General features: G+C 37.8%; 1 protein-coding gene across 1 annotated transcript in view; it reads right to left on the bottom strand.

Moving 5' to 3' along the window:
* LOC124796268 (aquaporin-9-like) overlaps window positions 1-22,614 on the bottom strand; it is a 230,896-nt gene that overhangs the window by 96,940 nt on the left and 111,342 nt on the right. Inside the window, exon 4 of the mRNA XM_047260381.1 lies at window positions 8,919-9,011. Coding sequence (XP_047116337.1) covers window positions 8,971-9,011 — 41 coding nt within the window. The 3' untranslated portion in view covers window positions 8,919-8,970. The remainder of the gene's footprint in view (window positions 1-8,918; window positions 9,012-22,614) is intronic.

Genomic DNA, 22,614 nt, shown 5'->3' with positions numbered 1-22,614 from the left:
TGGTCCACAGGTTTTGTGCAACGCAAAATCAACACCCCACTCCCACAAAGGTATGAAGGATGCCTGCATGATTTGATCATTATGCAGTATTGGCCTTGCATGCTGAATCATTTGTTGATGATGTTCCTGAACGCTATGAAGACATATAAGGGAGACATGATGAATATTAATCACGGAAAGTGATCAGTGAAGAAATAAAGTCATTGGAACTTAATGAGATATGGGAGTTGACTGAGTGCTGCCCAGAGAAGATACCAATTGATAGCAAATGGGTCTTAAAAATTAAATGAAATCAAGATTGAGATTTTGAAAGATATAAGACAAGGCTTGTAGTCAAGGACTGTGCTCAGAGGAAGAGAGATGATTATGATGGGATATATGTTCCTCTTGCACATTCGGCTATATGGAGAACCTTAGTGTCCATCATCATTGAAGAGGACCTATTTACACGCCAAATGGATGTCAAAAAACCTTTCTGCATAGGAGGCTATAAGAAGATATATTACGGTGTCATAGGTCAAAAGAATCAAATCTTCAAATTAAAACAGGCCTTGTTTAGACTGAAACAGGCTCCTTGTACATGGAAGGCAACATTTGATACTTTTGTCAAAAGTATTGAACTTAGACAGACTAACGTTGACATGTGTTTGTATGTCAGTAATTTTGGAGGCAGTAGAAAGTATCTTTTAATATATGTATATGATATTATAATTGCTGCAAGTAATTGTGATGAGATTAACAAAATTAAAAGAGCCTTGGAGAAAAGATTTTTAATGTGAGATATGGAGAAACTTAAATCATTTCTTGGCACTGATTTAAAAAAGTCAGATTACAGAATGATTAGAAGGCAACCTACATACTTCTAAAAAGAATTGGAACATTTTGACATGAGTAAGTGTAGCCCAGTTAAGACAGCAACAGTGACCAAAACAATAACAGAGAGCAGATCACAGGTGAATAATGACCAAGGTTATGTATGTGAATCTAGACCATTCTGCCGGTTGATAGTTTGTTTGATGTATGCTATGCTTACAACAAGACCAGACCTGAGCATAGCAGCAAAGTAATCAAAGGACAGCCATTGTAAGGGGCTTAAAAGAGTACTAAGATTTTCTTCAACTGAAGCTGAATATGTAGCATTTCCCATGGCAGTATCCACACTTCTGTGGCTAATTCAACTAGTGACTGATGTGGGCCTCAAGGTCAACAATCGTGTATGAATTCTTGAAGACAACCCACCTTGTATTCATTTGCTTGAGAGATGGGATCATTGAAGAATGAAACACAAAATACTGAATATAACTTTGTCAGTGACTATGTGGCCAAAGGAATTATTGATGTATGTTATATAAGTATGAAGGAACAACTGGCTGATTTGTTGATGAAGCCATTACCCAGTGAACAGTTTGAGATGTTGCAACAGCATTTAAACGTTGTCAGCATGGATTTGGAGTTGTTTGAATTGAGGAGGAGTGTTGAGGGTTTCAATTCATGTCTCTCAATTTTCTTTACTTTTTACTTTTTTTCAGTATGTTCCTCTTTCCTTTTTGATGGCAAGTCTGCATTAATATCTTTTATTTTGTTGTTGATATGTGGTTGCTACATGTTACAGTTTCTTGTGATTATTGAGAAGTAAATACAGGTTATCTGCAGTTCATCAAATAAATCATTATTATTACAAGTAAACTGATTATCTGGCGCCTAAGGAATTCCCACAACTCTAAATTTATCAAGCAGTGATCCACAATCCTTCAGTTGTAGACCCCAGCCACAATTTAAATATCCTGCTGTATAGCATCAACATACTGTATAACTAAAAGACACAGTTCTCTAATAGTATCATTATTTGAGAAAACAGCAATAACAAAGTACCTCAAACAGAATGAACTCCTCCATACTAGTTAGCTATGGTTATAAAAAAACAGTCATGACCATCCCAACTTCCACATTTTTTTAGTGACACAGCTATATACTAAGGCAGTCTGGTAGTCATAGTATTTCTTCACTTTCAAACAGCATTTGACTCAATATTACCCTACTGCTTGTTAACAAAAATATGATCATATGTAATATCAAACGGATATTGTGACTGGATCGAGGATTTAATGGTAGACAGGACACAGCGTGTTATGTAGAATGGAGAGTCATTGACAGATAACTAAATAATTTCAGATGTGTCCTAGAAAATTGTTTTTGGATTTTTGCTATTCATTGTGGTCTCAAATCCCATCAGCATCTCAACAATATGACTAGCCAGACTTTCCAGTAGATTTTTATATTAATGACCTAGCAGACATTATTATTAGTAATCTTGGATATTTTGCAGATCATGAGTTACCTATAATGAAGTACTGCCTGAAAAAAACAGCTGCACATAAATTCAGTCAGGTGTTAATAGACTCTCAAGCTGTTAAAAATATTGGCAACTTGCTTTAAATCTTCAAAAATGTAAAAAGTATGCACTTCACAAATGCAACAAGATGATATCCTTTGGTATCCTCAGTCTCAGTTCCTGTGTTATCTGTGAATGACTTTGGGCTTACAGATAACCCATAAATAAGACCCCATATGCTTCAGAATTTGTAAGATGGCCATAAATAATACTAATCCATGGTAGTCATTGAAGGCAATACAGATTGTTCTTATGATAGCCAAGCACAATTTATTTAGTATATTTCTGTCTACACCACTAGCGTATGTTTTACATGTATCGTGCAGTTGTCACTGTTTCTTTATAGAGACCGTATACCATGAAGGATCCCTCCATCATTAACTATTCTCCAACGTATATATCTATCATTACTTGGTCAACCATTCTTCTAAACTTGAGCCACGGTTCCTCTACAGGCTCCTCATCAGAAATAAATGTTTTGATATACACCTCGAGCTATGGCTTTACTGCTTCATTGTCTACTTTACTGACTGTATCAATCTTCCTAGATGCTTTAGTTACTTTTTGTACCTTGGTGACAATAGTTGCAATAATACTTTCATGGCCACTGATACTCATTCCTGTGTGGCCCACCTCAAGGAGATAAGGTCTATTTATTATCATTAGATCTAATATACTTCCAATATGAGTGATTTTCCAAGCAATTTATTCTAATCAGTTTTCAGAAAAAGCATTTCCTACTGTTTTTCTGAATTTCTTGTCAAGCTCACCAATTATAAATCTGTAATTATCCCAATCGAATGTTGTAAGACTCAATTCTCCTCAAATGATGACTCTGACTGGGAACATATGTCCTTGCAGATGAGTCTGGTGCTCCATAGAAGGATTAAATTGTATTTTTATGCCAGTTCTTGTGTGCAACCCACACACAGTCAGCTAACCACACAGCACACTTGATGTGTAGGGCACCACTGAACCACTTAGGGGGACGCTACAATTCTCAACGTTGTGCATCAAGTCCAAGAAGTCACAGCCTAGCATGTCACATAATTTTATAAAACTATTGTTTAGGCCTTCCACTCAAGTCAAAATCAGGGGCCACTATCAATTCTGACGACAATGCTGAAAATTGTGTGATTCACTGAATTTCTGTACGCCAGACTTGTTTCATCAATCTTCTCTGCCAATGACTCAAACACAGAAAACACATAATTCATTTCAACATGTGTCACAGTCTGTAACCAACAGTGCCCTGACCCTACCATTGTAATACCTTAGCAAAAGATACAGGCAATAACCCAAGAATATTCTGGTCCTATATAAACTTTCTAAGCAGTATAAGGCTTCCACTTGGTCACTTGTTGATCTGTCTGGGCTGCCAGTTGAAGATAGCAAAAAGAAACCCAAAGTTTTAAATTTTGCATTTAAAATAGCATTCACATACGAGAATTGTACAAACATACTATCATTTTTACCAGTGAACATAGTAATAATCATCCTTGGCATAGAATAATGGAATGAATGTATGGCATTTTTTGGCTGGGATATCCCCTTCCAGGGTTCGGCCACCTGGTGCAAGTCGTTTTAGTTGACACCACTTCAGTGACTTGGGTGTCAATGATGATAAAATGATGGTGGAGGACAAACACACAACACCTAGTCCCCTGCTGGGAATTGAACCCAGGCCCCTTGCATGGTAGGCGGTAATGCTACTGCTGTGCTATGGAGGTAGACCCCTGGGATAGGGAAACAACTGAAAGAGTCACCAGTCTGGATCAAATTCCAATTCAGTTTACCAAAGAGTACTCTATTTATCATGAACCTCTCACCCAGCACAAAGTCACAAATAACTGGAAAAAAGTGCACGTCACTCCTTTACATAAAAAGAGTAAAATAATGGACCCACAAATTTATGTGCAAATATCCCTAACATTGGTTTGCTGCAAAATTCTTTATCATATTCTCAGTTCAAATTTAATAAACTTTCTTGAGACTGAGAAGCTTATGGCCACAAATCAGAACAGTTTTAGAAAGCATGGCCTGTGTGAAATTCAGCTTGCTCTTTCCTCATGATACACAGCAAACTACAGATGTAGGGCAAGAGGCAGAGTCCACATTTCCTTATTTCCAGAAAGCATGTCACATGGCATCACACTGCATGAAGGTACGAGCAAATGGAATAGGTTCCCAGATATGTGAGTGGCCTGAATACTTTTTAAGTACTAGAACCCAGAAAGTTGATCTTGATGGGAAGTGTTCATCAGACATGAGTATTGTCAGGATTGCCCCACAGAAGTGTGGTAGGACTCTTGTTATTTTCTACATACATTAATGACCTGGTGGACTAGGTGGGCAGAAATCTGGGGTTGTTTGCTGATATTATGGCATACGGTAAGGTGTCAAAGTTCAGTAACTGTAGGAGGATACAAGATGACTAAGACAAAATTTCTAATTAGTGTGACAATTGGCACCTAGCTCAAAATGTAGAAAAGTGTAAGTTACTGTGAGTGAATAGGTAAAAAAACTGTAATATTTGGATACAGTGTTAATGATGTCTTGCTTGATACTGTCATGTTGTTTAAATATCTGGGCATAACGTTGCAAAACAATATGAAATAGAGCAAGCATGTGAGGATTGTGGTAGAGAAGCAAGTGGTTGACTTCACTTTATTGGGAGAATTTTAGGAAAGTGTGGTACATTTGTGAAGGAGACCACATACAGGTCACTAGTGTGACCTATTCTTTAGTACTGGTCAAGTGTTTGGGATCCGTACTAGGTCAGGTTGAAGCAATTCAAAGATGGGCTGCTAGATTCGTTACCGGTAAGTTTGAACAGCACACAAGTGCTACAGAGATGCTTCGGGAACTCAAATGGGAATCCCTGGAGGGAAGGCAACATTCTTTTTGAGAAACACTTTTGAGAAAATTTAGAGAGCCAGTTTGAAGATGACTGCAGAATGATTCTACTGCTGCCAACATACATTGTGCATCAGAACCATGATACTAGAAATTAGGGCTCATATGGAGGCGTATAGGCAGTCATTTTTCCCTTGCTCTATTTGTGAGTGGAACGGGAAAGGAAATGACTAATAGTGGTATGGGGTACCCTCCCTATCACACCATACAGTGGTTTACAGAGTATGTATGTAGATGTAGATGTAGATCCTCAGTGGCCAACAGAACAATCTCTTCAGATAGTTGAATGAAACCCAAAGCATAAAAATGGAGTGTACAAGACCTGTACTTCACCTATTATGTATTTGTGGTTATTGTTCAGGCAATGTTCCACAAAGGCTGAATCAGGCTTCTTCAATCTCCAGCTTCTAGATGTTCTTTAAGCCTGGTGCAGATTGACCTCTCCATCTGTCCAATGAAGCAAGACTGACATTCACAGCATATGATTTTATAAACCCCATGTTTTGTGATGACTGGTTGTTTGTCTTTTGAACTGAACAAGCAACTACCTATTGTCTGAGGGACACAGAGAAACCCTTTGCCTTCCAAATGTTACTTATCCTGTTTCAAACAATGGAAGATCCAGGATGGAATGTAACAATTGTTATTTATCCTATTTGATGTTTTCCCTATAAAAGATAATCTGCACCATTTCTTTTCCAGTTTGTCTGTGTTTTTCATTGGGGACAGTAGGGACTTGGCTTGCTACTTCATCTTTTTACCTAAACTTTTATCAATGATGTTAGGGTTAAATTCATTAGTTGTGGTTATTATTTTTATTGTATTAAGTTCCTGGTCAAAGTCTTCTTGGGACACAGGGACAGGAAGAAGATGGTGGATCATGTGGCAGAACACTACATGTTTATAGGTTGTCAGATGTTGGGAAGAAGCATTGAAGGAGTCTTTTCAATAAATTTAAAATTTGTAGTTACTATCTTCTATCTTTAAGCTAATCTCCAGGAAATTTATGCTGCTGTCTCATTCCCCAAATAACTAAGTGTCCAGGAACCCAAACAGATGATGTACTGGAGCCAGCACCAGTGAACGAATGAAGGCATTCATGAATCTGCTGTGCTGAAGGGTATTGCAAATTTCACAAGGGCTCTAGAAAGTGCTGAGGGAACCAGGCATACAACAGATTTAGTACTTCGATGTCACCAGATGTATGAAGTAACCTAAAACGATATCTAACAACCTCTTCACTGACAACAAAGGCACACCCCTTATCGCAGTCATCCTTAGAGCAATTGGTGTAAATAAATGAAGGTGCTCTGCCCAAAAATGCATACAAAGGTGCACAAGTGTCCAGCAAATGGTTGACCTGGAGTAGTGTCCTTAGGAAAAGAAGTAAGTCCAGTGTTGGTGCAGACCGCTGAATGGAGCCAAGGGGGCAAAATACTTCACTCCATTGAATGCAGCAGGTAATGCAAGGTGAAGTTTTTGTTGTAGAACATGAGAACAAACTCTGGGAGGCAATAAGGAAGCAGGGCTCACCTTATATTAGCAGACAAAGGAGTTATCAAAAAAAGGAGCTTAAGATCGGTGGCTGGACATAGAGGTCAACCAGCATGTGCATTTACAAAGGTCTTACTGCAGTAATAACAGTGGTAATTCTGCGGTTTCTGCTCAGAGGCTTGTAACTGGTCTGCTGGGAAATGAACCAGTAGCCAAATATATTCCACAGTAGTGAATCATGTTAAGGTAACATAAAATGCATGGTCATGCAGACGAATATATGATGCACCCATAGTTCAACCCCGTGGGGTGGGTGCCACTTAGAATGTGCAGGACTTTCAGAAAATGGACACAGCATTCTGCCAAGTAGGATGCAGCATAGATTCAACATAGTTTTCTATCACGTATTAATCCCTGTTAATCCCAAGAATTTTATTGCTTTGATCAATGGATGAGCACTGGGACTGAGATGTAAGGACAGTGGGAGAAACAAACTTGGTCTGTTACATTACAAAGATTACAGCTTCTCTTTATGAACCAAATCAACTAAGAATTAACCCAAGACAAGGATTTTGTATTACAAACAAGTTACTTGAAAGTTTGAACCTCAAACTTTATTTTTAGTATGATTATGCTCACTAACTAACTTGAAAATAGCAAAAATTTGCCATAAATGGTGCTGTTGATGGAGGAAACCGAATGTACCTCAAATGAGAATACTGCTAACAAAATCTGTAGACAGTAGAAATGTAGTTCATGGTAGTATAGTATGAATTAGGTTTTTCATGGCACTGAACATTTGAAGAGCTGACACACGTAATATCAGTCATATACAAAGGAAAAACTGGTACATAGCTGGCATATATGAAAAGAAATGCAAAACTCGAGGTTTTGTGACACTTTCTACACTAGCGTGCCAGAGATAACTGCTGTAGTGGCAATTCATCCTACTAAAACAGAGAGTAAAATATACATTAGATCCTGTGCTCTGACTACTGCTTTCCATAATCTCTGTATATGATCTGCCAACAATTATGCCACACAGATGGTATTAAGTTTGACACACATGGTAGAGACTCAGACACAATAAAGAATGATACTGATTAACACTTGAAAGTTTCCAGTATATGGTTCAGAGTAAATGAATTACAAATTAATCTTTCAAAAACGGTAAATATTCTTTTTAGTCTATGGAACAATGACAACCTGCTGCTTCAGTATAACTTCATTGTATTCCTCTAGATCCCTAATTAACATAGGAGACGTGTGCAAAATACATACGTACAATATGTGAAATTTTCTACCATTTTTTTTTCTTTTCTTGTTAAAATTTTCATAAATGGAAACCATTTGATTAATAGGAAAATTCTATACTAGCTTGGTTTATATATGAACAAGTGTAGATAGTTGTGAGTATTGGTAAAGATGAGTAGAAAGACCATTCTGAGAGTTAGTTCTATCTTCATTATGTTTGAAGATTTGTCACAGAGCACATTCTGTTGTAGCTGTTTTATTTATTTGCCTGAGATATTCCTTATGGACTCTGTGTGGTGAGGAGAACTTAAGCACTGTGCCTGATGGCATTACAGGTGTAGCAAAGAGACCACTAAACCATATGTGGCTCCAAGGAATAGCAACAATGAGAACATAATATACTACAATAATGCCAGTATACATGGAATCCGACACATGCCCATTACTAATCTCTAGTCTGATGTACATCCAACATGTAATAAAGTCCAATTGTAACTTTTAGTTGTCCGAATACTGATTTAGTAGACACTGGCACTGAATCAAGATTTAAGGTTTTGTCTAGCCAGGAGTTTGATAACTACTATAAGGCAGATGTGTAGGTTATTTCCAACACACATATTGTCTGAATTCTCACATGCCCTATGATGCAGTTACACCATGTAAATAAAATTACAACATGAATTCCATGGAAATGTTTGAATATGGATAAGCAAACAGACATAAATTAAAGGTCTTGGAACTGTAACACTGACATGTGAATCCTAACAGTATTTTTCACTAATAATAAGAAACAGTTCCAAATGAATTGTGATTCACACAACCACAATACAAGACACAAAAATAATTTTCATGTGGATTTTACCTCTTTTTGTCCCATGTTCAGACTTGGGTTCTATATTCTTGGGCAAAGGTCATCAACAAGCTCCCATATGACAAAGCAAGAGCATGAGAATTCCTACAAATTAAAACAAAAATTAAAAGCATATCTCATTAGCCACTATGTCTACAGATTATGTTATTATTTAGATTTTAAAAAAGGAAGCTTCCTATAAGCTATGAAACAAGAAGCAATTTTCACTGTAAACATGCCCCTTTTGTCATTATACAAAGTTATTCAATGTACTGTGCTATATATCTATGTGGTCATGTAGATTTCAGTCAACTAATTGAATGTAACAAACAGCTATTTAATCTATATCAGAGTAGAACCTGTTCTAGTGGTTTAATCATGTTAAACACAAGTGGTATTCTCTTTAGCTAAGAAACTTAAATTACTTGACTGCTAACATCTAAAGAATCCATATGACATCAAAAAATCCATATGACATCAAATAACCCATAAATTTCAAAATATTGAAGAACTGAACTCTGTTAAATTTATAAGGGTAAATTCAAGTGAGAAGTTTAACTGTAATACTCATCTTTAGTAGCTAGTAGTGAAATTATGAAACCTTTCACTTGAAATGCAAACATCACATAGTAACAATGACATACACATGTGTAAAGCAGCATACAACAGCTGTTTTGTATGAGTGATATAGGAGGGAATAGATTTTGGGAAAGTTGTTAATGTATTGTGCATACTGAACCTCCAGAAGAAACCATCATATCATCCAAATCCTGGAACTTTAATCAGTCTCCTTCATACACATCCAAGAAATCATTATATTTAAATATAATGAACCAAAATTATTCAAATAAGATTAATTTTCTTGTTCACACAATAGACAAAATGGAGCTTTGTTTCTACTTCCTGTTTACCAATTAAAATTATATTCCCAGAAACCCCTCACCCCCCCCCCCCCCCCTCCCAATATACGGGCTTGAAAATTTACAAAAATGAAGAAACCAGAACTTTAATCCCTTGACATCTCTAAACATGGCCCAAATGTGTTTACACACAGTGCCTTGCTGGCTCTCGTGTACTCTAGAGATGTTTACAGTACAGTGCCATAGTTGTAGACTGAATACCTTTTCTGAGTTAAGCCTGCTCAGTTGGATTACTTGAATGCATTAGCTGCTGTGGTCTTCTGATGCTTATCTTCATATTTAGATACTGGCTAGTGTGTTAAATACCATTTCGTTAAGAAAATATCATGCTGCTGTGATTATACAGAGAAATAAGTCTTGCAAATTCCCACTCCCTCTGTCTTCCACCTATAGGCTCTCAGGTTTTTGATTCTCATCTGGTGCAGTCCCCAATAATCAGTCTTTCTTTCTCATCCCGTCCGGTAAGTCTCCCCTGACCCGGGGTTCATGGCGACTTTTCTGAACTGTTCCCCATTCCCTAAACCTCTCCTGTCCTTTTACTTCACCCCACTACCCTCCCCTTCAACTCTTCCACCAGAAGAAGGAGCCACTGGCTCCAAAAGCTTGTAAATGTTAAATCCTTTTGTTTCTGTTCCCCTGCTGCCGCTTGGTGAGTAGATTTTTTATCTATCCATTTACATTATATCGTCAAGAATTGATTATTTTCATTGCTACCCTTTGAAAATGAGCTGTTCTATATGATGGTGATGACTCTTTAACAGAGCATCAGAGCAACAGACATGGGCTGTGCACATCACCCATTAAAACACATCCATTTGTTTCTACATTACAAGAAAATACTTCAGAATCTGAATTTCTGCTCTGTCTGTAATGACTTCATCATTGACTGGACACTAAACACTAATCTTCCTCCCTTAAGTGTCTGAAAGTGACAGTGAAATATTTGGGAAAAGAAAACACTTTGACAACATATTTGACAAAACGAAAAGATATTTTCAACCATTTGGGCATGCGTTTAATGATTCAGCTACACAACACAAGTGTAGATTTGGCAAGATTCAAGAATTCCTTCATTTTTGCAAATACTTGTAACATATGATCTGATGAACTACATCACAGTGAAAACTAAGGTATTTTTTTATATACCAAGAACCAGGAACAGTTCATTCTCAGTTATCAACATAGAAAGAAATGGTATTTGAGGAACTATATTTCTTCATTGCTATATGTCTGCTTTTAACTTGCATGAAAAATCTGAAAATTAGTGATGACCAATCCAGAGATTGGCCTTTAACACCAGTTTTCAGTGAATTTCCATCCAAACACTGTTTTCTCAGAATGCTTCACTTTAGTGACAAATTTTATAGTGCCGAAGGAGAGAAGTTACTCAAAATCAGAAATATTCTTGACTAAGTTCATACAACATTCCATATCCCATTTCATCCATATCACAAGCTCTGTTATGACAAATGCCTATTGTAGTTGAAAGACGCAATTATCTTTCAACAATGTATTCAGTCCTAATATAGTGTGTTTGGAATATAAATATTGGTGCTGAGTGATTGACAAAATTAATATGCTCTGGATTTCATTGTAGAGGCACAACAATGGGGCAAAGGCAACAAACTGGCAACAACTGTGCAGTCATATCTGTGATGAGGACACACTTTATATGTTGGTAATTCATATTTTGACCCAGACCTGTTCCTCTTGCTTTTATAACCATTAAAACACCACACTGATACTTCTAGTAGGGATAGGGGCAACATACCGCAACTATAGGGCAAACTGAAATGAGGAAAAATTCAGTTTATATCCACTAACATAATGACTGCCATGAAATGGTGTAATAGAAGTGTGGGTGATGAGCACCTGTAATATCACAGAAATGTCTGAGCTGGGAAAGACTGATATGAAGACTTGTAAAGAATCAAGACACTGCAAATTCTTGCAGATTACAACTCAGATATATGAGCAGTTCACCTAACTGATATGCTAATGAGTTCAGTCAAATCAGAGAAGAAGACTTTGAGGTGATGGAAAAAGTTTTGTCTGTCTCTTCTAAAGAGATATCACTAAAGCTTACACTGCAGAACAGTTGAAAAGCTAGCAGAGGAAGATAATCTGATGATGAGAATAAACTGTGATTTACTGGGAGGCACTTTTCAAACATCGCTGGGGGAAGACACTAAAAAAAGGTGCACCAGTGCATAGACATGCAGTCTGCTTGAAACAGAATGTGTGGCAAGAAAGCAAATATGAATACAGAACATGCAGTGTATCACCGTGTGCTGTACAATATTTCTAGGCTTACCACATACAAAATTAGTGCCACTGATAACTCCGCAGCAAAAATTAAATTACGCTGTTACTTCTCTAAAACTAAATGAAAATTTTAAAATAAGTATTTAAAATCTACATAATCAAGAAAACAAGTTTAACAACTCTGAGTTTGTGTAGTAATTCATCTGAGAGAAGCTTCAAAGCCAGAAACTGTAGATATACAAATAACTCACATATTCATTGTATTATATATCTACAGCTTCATACATACTCTGCAAATCACTGAAGTGCACAGCACAGAGTACTTATAATAATACAGTGATTCAAACAAACCTGTGACCATTTGTACCATTCTTCTTTCTATATGTTCAATATCCACTATTAGCTCTGTTTGAAAAAGCTCTCAAACACTTGGACAATATTCTGGGTTTGGTTACACAAGTTATTTGCAAGCCATCTCCTTTGTTGACGGACTGAATTTCCCTAGTTTTCTATCAATGAACTTAAGTCTACCATCTACTTTACCTATGACTCAGCCTTATGTGATCACTCCATTTCATATCCCTGCAAGTGTTACACCCAGATGTGTGTACAAATTGACCAATTCCATTTGAGACTGATACTGTAGTCAAAAGATACTATGTTGTTTTTATTTTGTGAAGAGCACTAGCCTTCTTTGAAAGCTATTTAGAACAGATATTTCAGGTGATGAGTTATGACAGTAATATGTTAGATCTATTAGCAACAAATATGCCTGACCTGTTTCAAGACATTTTCACAGAAACTGGTGCCAGTGTCTACGAAATGCTTGTAGTAACAATGTTTACCAAAACACAAAGGGGAAACTAAACCCAGTTGGAAGAGTTACATCTTCAGTAAACTAGATAAAGAGAAAGTAGTGTCATGCCTCAAGGAGGAACATATTTCTCTGAGCATGTTTGATTATTATTCACTTAAAATTTTTTTCCACTTCAAATCTCACTGCCAGTACCCAACCTGAAGCACCACTTCAGCAACAGGCAGATGCTGACAGGCAGAATTTATCTGCATCACATATAACCACCCAATGGGATGTGTGGGAAGGAAATCACATGCCAGTCATAGAGACATGGCCGGAAGCAGCTGTTGAGAAGCACCTCTCTATCTATACTCTCAGCTGTAAGGTTTCTCATTCCTTCACCTATTCTACTGGCTTTTGGATTCTGGGCCATCCCCAGGTGAAGTCACTATGACTCCTCTGAGTGATTGGTAGCTGGTACACTGACCCTAGTGTGTGCCCATAATAATAATAATAATAATAATAATAATAATAATAATAATAATAACTGGTTTATTTGTCCATAATAACAGCTCTCGTGGACATAGTTTACAAACACGAGAACATTAAAAAATGTTTAAAAGTAAAGATAAATTATACACAATAACTTTAGAAATCTTTGATGTATTACAAATATTTATCAATTAATAGTTGCTTTAATTTTGTCTTAAATATTTTTCATTTTAACAATTTTATATTATTTGGCAATCTGTTATGAAAATGTCTTCCAGCAGAAAACGGACTATGGTCTGTTGCTCTTTCATTATTAAATTTTATGTGATAATCTTCTCTTTTTCTTGTATTATAATTATGAATTTCACTATTGATTATGCTATGCTCCATATTCTCTTTTACAAACAGCGTAGTTCTGAGAACATACAATGAATACATTGTTAGTATGTTGTTGTTGTTGCTGTTGTGGTCTTCAGTCCTGAGACTGGTTTGATGCAGCTCTCCATGCTACTCTATCCTGTGCAAGCTTTTTCATCTCCCCGTACCTACTGCAACCTACATCCTTCTGAATCTGCTTAGTGTATTCATCTCTTGGTCTCCCTCTACGATTTTTACCCTCCACGCTGCCCTCCAATACTAAATTGGTGATCCCTTGATGCCTCAGAACATGTCCTACCAACCGATCCCTTCTTCTGGTCAAGTTGTGCCACAAACTTCTCTTCTCCGCAATCCTATTCAATACTTCCTCATTAGTTATGTGATCTACCCATCTAATCTTCAGCATTCTTCTGTAGCACCACATTTCGAAAGCTTCTATTCTCTTCTTGTCCAAACTATTTATCATCCATGTTTCACTTCCATACATGGCTACACTCCATACGAATACTTTCAGAAATGACTTCCTGACACTTAAATCAATACTGGATGTTAACAAATTTCTCTTCTTCAGAAACGCATTCCTTGCCATTGCCAGCCTACATTTTATATCCTCTCTACCTCGACCATCATCAGTTATTTTGCTCCCCAAATAGCAAAACTCCTTTACTACTTTAAGTGCCTCATTTCCTAATCTAATTCCCTCAGCATCACCCGACTTAATTAAACTACATTCCATTATCCTTGTTTTGCTTTTGTTGATGTTCATCTTATATCCTCCTTTCAAGACACTGTCCATTCCATTCAACTGCTCTTCCAAGTCCTTTGCTGTCTCTGACAGAATTACAATGTCATCGGCGAACCTCAAAGTTTTTATTTCTTCTCCATGAATTTTAATACCTACTCCGAATTTTTCTTTTGTTTCCTTTACTGCTTGCTCAATATACAGATTGAACAACATCGGGGAGAGGCTACAACCCTGTCTTACTCCCTTCCCAACCACTGCTTCCCTTTCATGTCCCTCGACTCTTATAACTGCCGTCTGGTTTCTGTACAAATTGTAAATAGCCTTTCGCTCCCTATATTTTACCCCTGCCACCTTCAGAATTTGAAAGAGAGCATTCCAGTCAACATTGTCAAAAGCATTCTCTAAGTCTACAAATGCTAGAAACGTAGGTTTGCCTTTCCTTAATCTTTCTTCTAAGATAAGTCGTAAGGTCAGTATTGCCTCACGTGTTCCAGTGTTTCTACGGAATCCAAACTGATCTTCCCGGAGGTTGGCTTCTACTAGTTTTTCCATTCGTCTGTAAAGAATTCGTGTTAGTATTTCGCAGCTGTGACTTATTAAGCTGATAGTTCGGTAATTTTCACATCTGTCAACACCTGCTTTCTTTGGGATTGGAATTATTATATTCTTCTTGAAGTCTGAGGGTATTTCGCCTGTTTCATACATCTTGCTCACCAGATGGTAGAGTTTTGTCAGGACTGGCTCTCCCACGGCCGTCAGTAGTTCCAATGGAATATTGTCTACTCCGGGGGCCTTGTTCGACTCAGGTCTTTCAGTGCTCTGTCAAACTCTTCACGCAGTATCATATCTCCCATTTCATCTTCATCTACATCCTCTTCCATTTCCATAATATTGTCCTCAAGTACATCGCCCTTGTATAGACCCTCTATATACTCCTTCCACCTTTCTGCTTTCCCTTCTTTGCTTAGAACTGGGTTTCCATCTGAGCTCTTGATATTCATACAAGTCGTTCTCTTATCTCCAAAGGTCTCTTTAATTTTCCTGTAGGCGCTATCTATCTTACCCCTAGTGAGATAGGCCTCTACATCCTTACATTTGTCCTCTAGCCATCCCTGCTTAGCCATTTTGCACTTCCTGTTGATCTCATTTTTGAGACGTTTGCATTCCTTTTTGCCTGTTTCACTTACTGCATTTTTATATTTTCTCCTTTCATCAATTAAATTCAATATTTCTTCTGTTACCCAAGGATTTCTATTGGTCCTCGTCTTCTTACCTACTTGATCCTCTGCTGCCTTCACTACTTCATCCCTCAAAGCTACCCATTCTTATTCTACTGTATTTATTTCCCCCATTCCTGTCAATTGCTCCCTTATGCTCTCCCTGAATCTCTGTGCAACCTCTGGTTCTTTTAGTTTATCCAGATCCCATCTCCTTAAATTCCCACCTTTTTGCAGTTTCTTCAGTTTTAATCTACAGGTCATAACCAATAGATTGTGGTCAGAGTCCACATCTGCCCCTGGAAATGTCTTACAATTTAAAACCTGGTTCCTAAATCTCTGTCTTACCATTATATAATCTATCTGATACCTTTTAGTATCTCCAGGGTTCTTCCATGTATACAACCTTCTTTCATGATTCTTAAACCAAGTGTTAGTTATGATTATGTTGTGCTCCGTGCAAAATTCTACCAGGCGGCTTCCTCTTTCATTTCTGTCCCCCAATCCATATTCACCTACTACGTTTCCTTCTCTCCCTTTTCCTACACTCGAATTCCAGTCACCCATGACTATTAAATTTTCGTCTCCCTTCACAATCTGAATAATTTCTTTTATTTCATCATACAGTTCTTCAATTTCTTTGTCATATAAACTTGTACTACTGTAGTAGGTGTGGGCTTCGTTTCTGTCTTGGCCACAATAATGCGTTCACTATGCTGTTTGTAGTAGCTTACTCGCACTCCTATTTTCCTATTCATTATTAAACCTACTCCTGCATTACCCCTATTTGATTTTGTTTTTATAACCCTGTAGTCACCTGACCAGAAGTCTTGTTCCTCCTGCCACTGAACTTCACTAATTCCCATTATATCTAACATCAACCTATCCATTTCCCTTTTTAAATTTTCTAACCTACCTGCCCGATTAAGGGATCTGACATTCCACGCTCCGATCCGTAGAACACCAGTTTTCTTTCTCCTGATAACGACATCCTCTTGAGTAGTCCCCGCCCGGAGATCCGAATGGGGGACTATTTTACCTCCGGAATATTTTACCCAAGAGGACACCATCATCATGTAATCATACAGTAAAGCTGCATGCCCTCGGGAAAAATTACGGCTGTAGTTTCCCCTTGCTTTCAGCCGTTCGCAGTACCAGCACAGCAAGGCCGTTTTGGTTATTGTTACAAGGCCAGATCAGTCAATCATCCAGACTGTTGCTCTTGCAACTACTGAAAAGGCTGCTGCCCCTCTTCAGGAACCACACGTTTGTCTGGCCTCTCAACAGATACCCCTCCATTGTGGTTGCACCTACGGTACAGCTATCTGTATCGCTGAGGCACGCAAGCCTCCCCACCAATGGCAAGGTCCATGGTTCATGTTATACTTAATGAAATATTCTCTACAGAACTGACACTTACTAATATTAGCTATTATCCCAATTGCTCTTTTCTGTGCTCTAAAAGCCCTATCCATTTATACCGTTGGTGCCCCACCCCAATCTCAATACCATATTGCAGGTGGGAGTATATAATTCCAAAATAGGTCTCACATGAAGTCCATCCGCTGTCCATTATCATCATCTGTGGCACTCCAGATTTCAATAACCCCTATTAACTAATGCCTGTCTGACTGTGATTGCCTGTTGACCCGGCATTGGCATCATCTCGACATAACGAGAAAAATGATCTGTTGTCATCAGCACAAAATGATACCCCACTGGTGTTCAGCTGAATGGTCCTACCATGTCATCCCCAAAGTAACTAAAAGGTTCTGTTGCTTCTGGCAATCTTTGTAACAATACATGCTTCTGACTCAAATTGGCCCTCTGTGCACAATCCTCACAATTCTTGACATAGTGATCCACATCACCCTCCCTTCCATTCCACCAATACCTTTTTGCCACCCTTCTATTTGCTGTCCTGCATCCACTATGGCCTGAGAAAATATCATGCATCCCATGTAATGCTTCCAGTTTTAGCTTGGCCAGCATCACTACTCTTGCTCCTAATTTTGTCTCTCTGCACAATACTCTGTCATACATTCCAAATTGCTGCTGTTTCTTATACTGCCAACATTACTCATCAGTGTTATGTGCTGCTCACCAATGCTTGCATTTCAGCTGTCTTTCCGCTTAGCCTGTCCGCATTTCTGTGTCTGCTTCCCAGCTTGTGGATTACTTCATAGTTAAATTCACTGAGTTTCAATGCCCATTTCATTAACCTACTAGATAGGTCCTTCATAACTAGTAACAACTTTAAAGTTGCATGGTCTGGTATCACCTTAAACTTCCTCCCATACCAATAACATCAAAAGTACGTTACTCTGTATACCAGATTAAGCATCTCTCTCTCTCTCTCTCTCTCTCTCTCTCTCTCTCTCTCTCTCATAGAGTAATTTCTTTCTGTGGTGCTCAATTGTCCTGATGCAAAGGCAACAGAATTTTCTTGTCCATCGACCTCCCAGCTGAAAAGGGCATAGTTTTATGCTTCGCATGACAATATAAATTCTTTCTGGAAGTCTGGAAACATCAAAACTGGACTGGATGTCAACACATTCCTTAATTTGCCAAATGCTCCCTGACATACCGACAACCACACAAACTTAACCCTTTTCTTCATCAATCATGTAAGCAAATCCCTTCATGAACCTCCTACAATAATTTGTGAGACTGAGGAAAGATTGTAACTCCCTAGTAGTTTGTGATACTGGAAAATCTTGCACTGCTTGCAGCAACCTTGGATCAGTCATTACACCACCCTTACCTATGATGTGGCCCAAATAGTTAAATTCCTCCAGCACAAAGCAACATTTTTCAGTGTTGAGTGTGCAACGTGCTACCTGTAGTCTGCCGAATACTTCTTTTATATGTTGTCTATGTTCCTGCATATCTAATGAATGGATGATTATCTCATCAAGACATAATAAGCACTGATGTGATTTCAATTCCCCCAGTACTCCATTCAACAACTGTTGAAAATGTCACTGGCACATTTTTGAACCCAAAAGGCATCCTCCTATATCAGTAATGACACCCATTTGCTAAAAAAGCGGGTTTTGGTTTGTCTTCAGGAGCCGCTTCTCCCTTATGGTATCTGCTCTTTCCATCCAATGTCGCGAAACACTTGCTTTTGCCTAGATTATCTATGGTCTCCACGATATTTAGAGTAGGGTATGCATCTTTTGTAGTCTTGTTATTCAAATAGAAATAATCGCAACAAAACTGATACTTCTGCAAACTGTCCATAGACTTCTTAGGTACAATTACAATTCCTGCCTGCCAGGCACTATAACTTTTTCTATTATTCTGTCCTATAATTATTGATCTATTAATTCTTCTAGAACTGGTTGCAATGACCTTGGCATTCTATATGATTTTTGGTATTCCAGTACTTCATTTTCTGTTTGGAATCATGTGTTGTGTTACTGGCATGACAAGCAACAGCCCTCTCAGAAAAAGCAGATCCTGAAATTCTAGCAACAGGTCCTCCAACTGTGCTCTTTCTGCTCCTTTCAGATGCTTCAACTTGTCATGAAATGCTGTCCTAGCAGCATCCTGTGCTCCCTTATAACTCACACCTCCTGTGTGGCAATCTTTCTCATCTGGAATCTTCAGTGTAAGTAATAAAGTTCCCTTCAACAACTTTCCATCTTTGGAACCAAGATTATCCACATTGACGGCCACCACTTTTCCTCCATTCCTTGCCTGTATGTGTACAATATTACGTTTCACCTAAGAACATGCTGTGTCTGGTACTTCACTACCCCCCTCCCCCCTCCCCACCCGCACCCCCTGCTCCCTCAATGGTTCTATTACACATACCACACGTACTGTTAATTTTGGTTCTACATTCAACCTTAGTGATTTTCCAATGCCTTTCGACACACAGTCATGTGAATCAAGCTTTATTGCTATTGCTCACAGTTTAACTGGACTGTCCTGTGTACTAGACACTCCTTGCAGCAGATTAACATTGACAACAGTTTCCCCCACTTGGAATGTATTCCCACTCAGTTCCACTATACATAAATGAAGGTCAGTTATGGCATGATGTTGATGCAGAAAATCTAACCCTAGGATCACACCATACTCCTAGCTTACATGACACACCACTTCCACACATTGGCTTAACTTGATTGTCCCAACTGAAATATTCACCACTACTTACCACAATGGTTGTATATTATTATCCTCTACCCCACATAAATCATATTGTGGTAGGCCCAGTGGCTCATACCCCAGCAATACTCTACTCTCTCTTCCATCCACAACACCTATTATGGCACATTCTGCCTCTGCACTCATTCTAACTGAACTTATTCCTACTGGGCACTCCTGTCGGTGGCCCTGCAGCTCCCTTCTTAGTTTAACAGGCCCTTCCTATTCCCTGGACAACCTCTACCATTATCCCAGTAACCTTGCCATACACCAAAACCTCCTCTACTGCCATTTCTACCAAATTGTTGGTGACTCCTGTCACTCCAGTTGGGCTGTGGGTTCCATAATTAGAAACACTGTCTTTGTACATGTCCCATTTGCCCACAATTAAGACACTTGAATTTCAATGTAAATGTGCAGTTCAACTCTGTTACCCCTGATGACCTGTTGATGCTACTTTCAGTCCCTGTTACTTTCAGTCACTTACACTTGAGATTTAAAACTTTTAACTAAAATACAGGGTAGTGCCATAGCAATAGAAAAATATTTACTAACATGTATCTAATTCGGTATCATTTCACAAACATATGTTCCTTCCATAAAATACGTATCATAACTCAGTCATTTTTGATTAAATAAAGCAGTACTCACATTATCACAAGTTTTCATTGATGAATGAGTCTTTGGCACTGTAATAGTTGTGCAATCACTCCATGATTATGAAGAAAGAGCAACTGTTCTTAAAACTTGAAGCTGATATGGTAGTATCACTAGCAGAATTAGAACATTTGAGAGCTGCAGTTGGCAGCAGTACAGTTAGGAATGCAGTAGATCACTATGGGAGTGCTTACACACACAAAGAGTGGAATAATGTCACAAGCCACAGATCTTAATGAGTACTTCATTGAAGAGTTCTTTGAGTGCAGCATTTCAGTGATATACTTGGAAATTGAAGATAGCAGTTCTTACAGCGTTATACAGGCAACTATCAGTTAATGATGATAAGGATAAGACATAGAAGAAATAGCACGAGATGTAACTGCACGAAGGGATTTCAATACCGATTTGACCTCAGACAGTTCTGATTGAGGTCACCTAGAGTTACAGATGTCCAACTTTGGTTTGACCCTACAGTAACATTCCCAACGAAAACAGACAAACAAACTGCAACAGTGATTCATAATTTATTTCTAAATTGAACTGTCATTCATAATAAAATTGCAAACTCTATAAGAAATGGTTTATCTGACCATAATGATCAAATGGCAGCAGCAGAATGTCCCATCAACCAGGTTTATCTACAGAAAGAAATATAAAAATTCACATAATTGTAAATGCTACCTCAGTTACACTATTCAGGGAGAATTTACAGGAAGAAAAATGGAAATAAGTTTACTAAGGATATAAAGAAATTTAATTTTTTTCTAAAAATGTGCTTACAATGTATAGCCCTAATGGAATTTCCTGGATGGAAAAATAGACAAAACAAAGTACAGACAGCCACTTGCCTATACAGGATTGGTGAGAGGCATACAGAAACACATACAAGAATACAGTTAACATTAGTGCTATAAAGCTAGTGATAACTGTTTCTATTACGTGTTTCTGTGCACCCTGGACCAGTCCTCTATAGGTAAGTGGTCGCCTTTACCTTATTTTATATAATACGCTTACACCACTATACCTATTTTGCATTGCAATGTGCTGTCTTGAATCAAAGCTTCTAGTGCTAGGGAGAGAGAGAGAGAGAGAGACTGTTTTAATCAGAAGAATAGCTCTGATCGAGACTTAAAGACACACTACATGTAGTGTTGGAAAATTCTTCATTCTGTCACCAAAACAGCGATAATCGCATACTTTGCAGGAAAATTAAAAATTTTGAGAAGAAAGGAAAGACAATCTGGAGCATCATAAGGTACAAAATGAATAAACTCAAAAAGTCACATGATACTCAACTCCCTGATTACAGTAAAAGTGATACAGATGAAACAAACTTCAACTCACTGGCCACCAAATTTAATTAAGTCTCCCTAATATTACCTGAAAACACAGGATCCAAACATGTGTGATTATAAGTTTGACTGGATTAGCGCTAATCATAATTTGTTCTTAAAATACTTTACTGGAGCAACCTGCAATGGTCACTTCTGCCTATTATTGTATAACATTACTCATTCCACACCTCTGTAGATACCCTTGCAAGATAGGGTTTAATGAACATGATGCATGAATTAATGAATGAACTGAATGTTACAGCTTAAAAGATCAGTTTGCATAGTAAGTATAGTGGCTATTCATAGAAAAATCAAGATAATAAAATGAATGTAAAACTTTTAATAATGTCCATGCACTGCCTTTTAAATAATGTAATAACATTACCAATGTACCTAAGTATACTGTTGAAAAGACATTATTAAGTTTTCTATTCAAAAAATCAGCATTAAAATTTCCACAGAGTACCAATGATTTCCCAATAGTGTTGGATTGTCCTACAGCTAAGGTCTGAAAAAGATAGTTATGTATACTTTGAGATCTATAAAACTGAAATGTCACAGTTTTTTTCCAGATATCATACTGATGCAACTGGTGAGACTTTGGACACTCTTTCACACTTAACTAGCAAACACACGTCAATACCTCATACTGTAAATTTTCTTTCACATAAATACTGCTTTCATCCTGGCTTGAATCTACTCAGTAAAAGAAGCTTAGAACATTGATACCCAATACTTTCAAT

The sequence above is a fragment of the Schistocerca piceifrons genome, chromosome 4 (assembly GCF_021461385.2).
Source record: "Schistocerca piceifrons isolate TAMUIC-IGC-003096 chromosome 4, iqSchPice1.1, whole genome shotgun sequence".
Classification (NCBI taxonomy): Eukaryota; Metazoa; Arthropoda; class Insecta; order Orthoptera; family Acrididae; genus Schistocerca; species Schistocerca piceifrons.
Note: the sequence above shows the minus strand (reverse complement) of the source record. Positions and strands in the feature narration are given on the sequence as shown.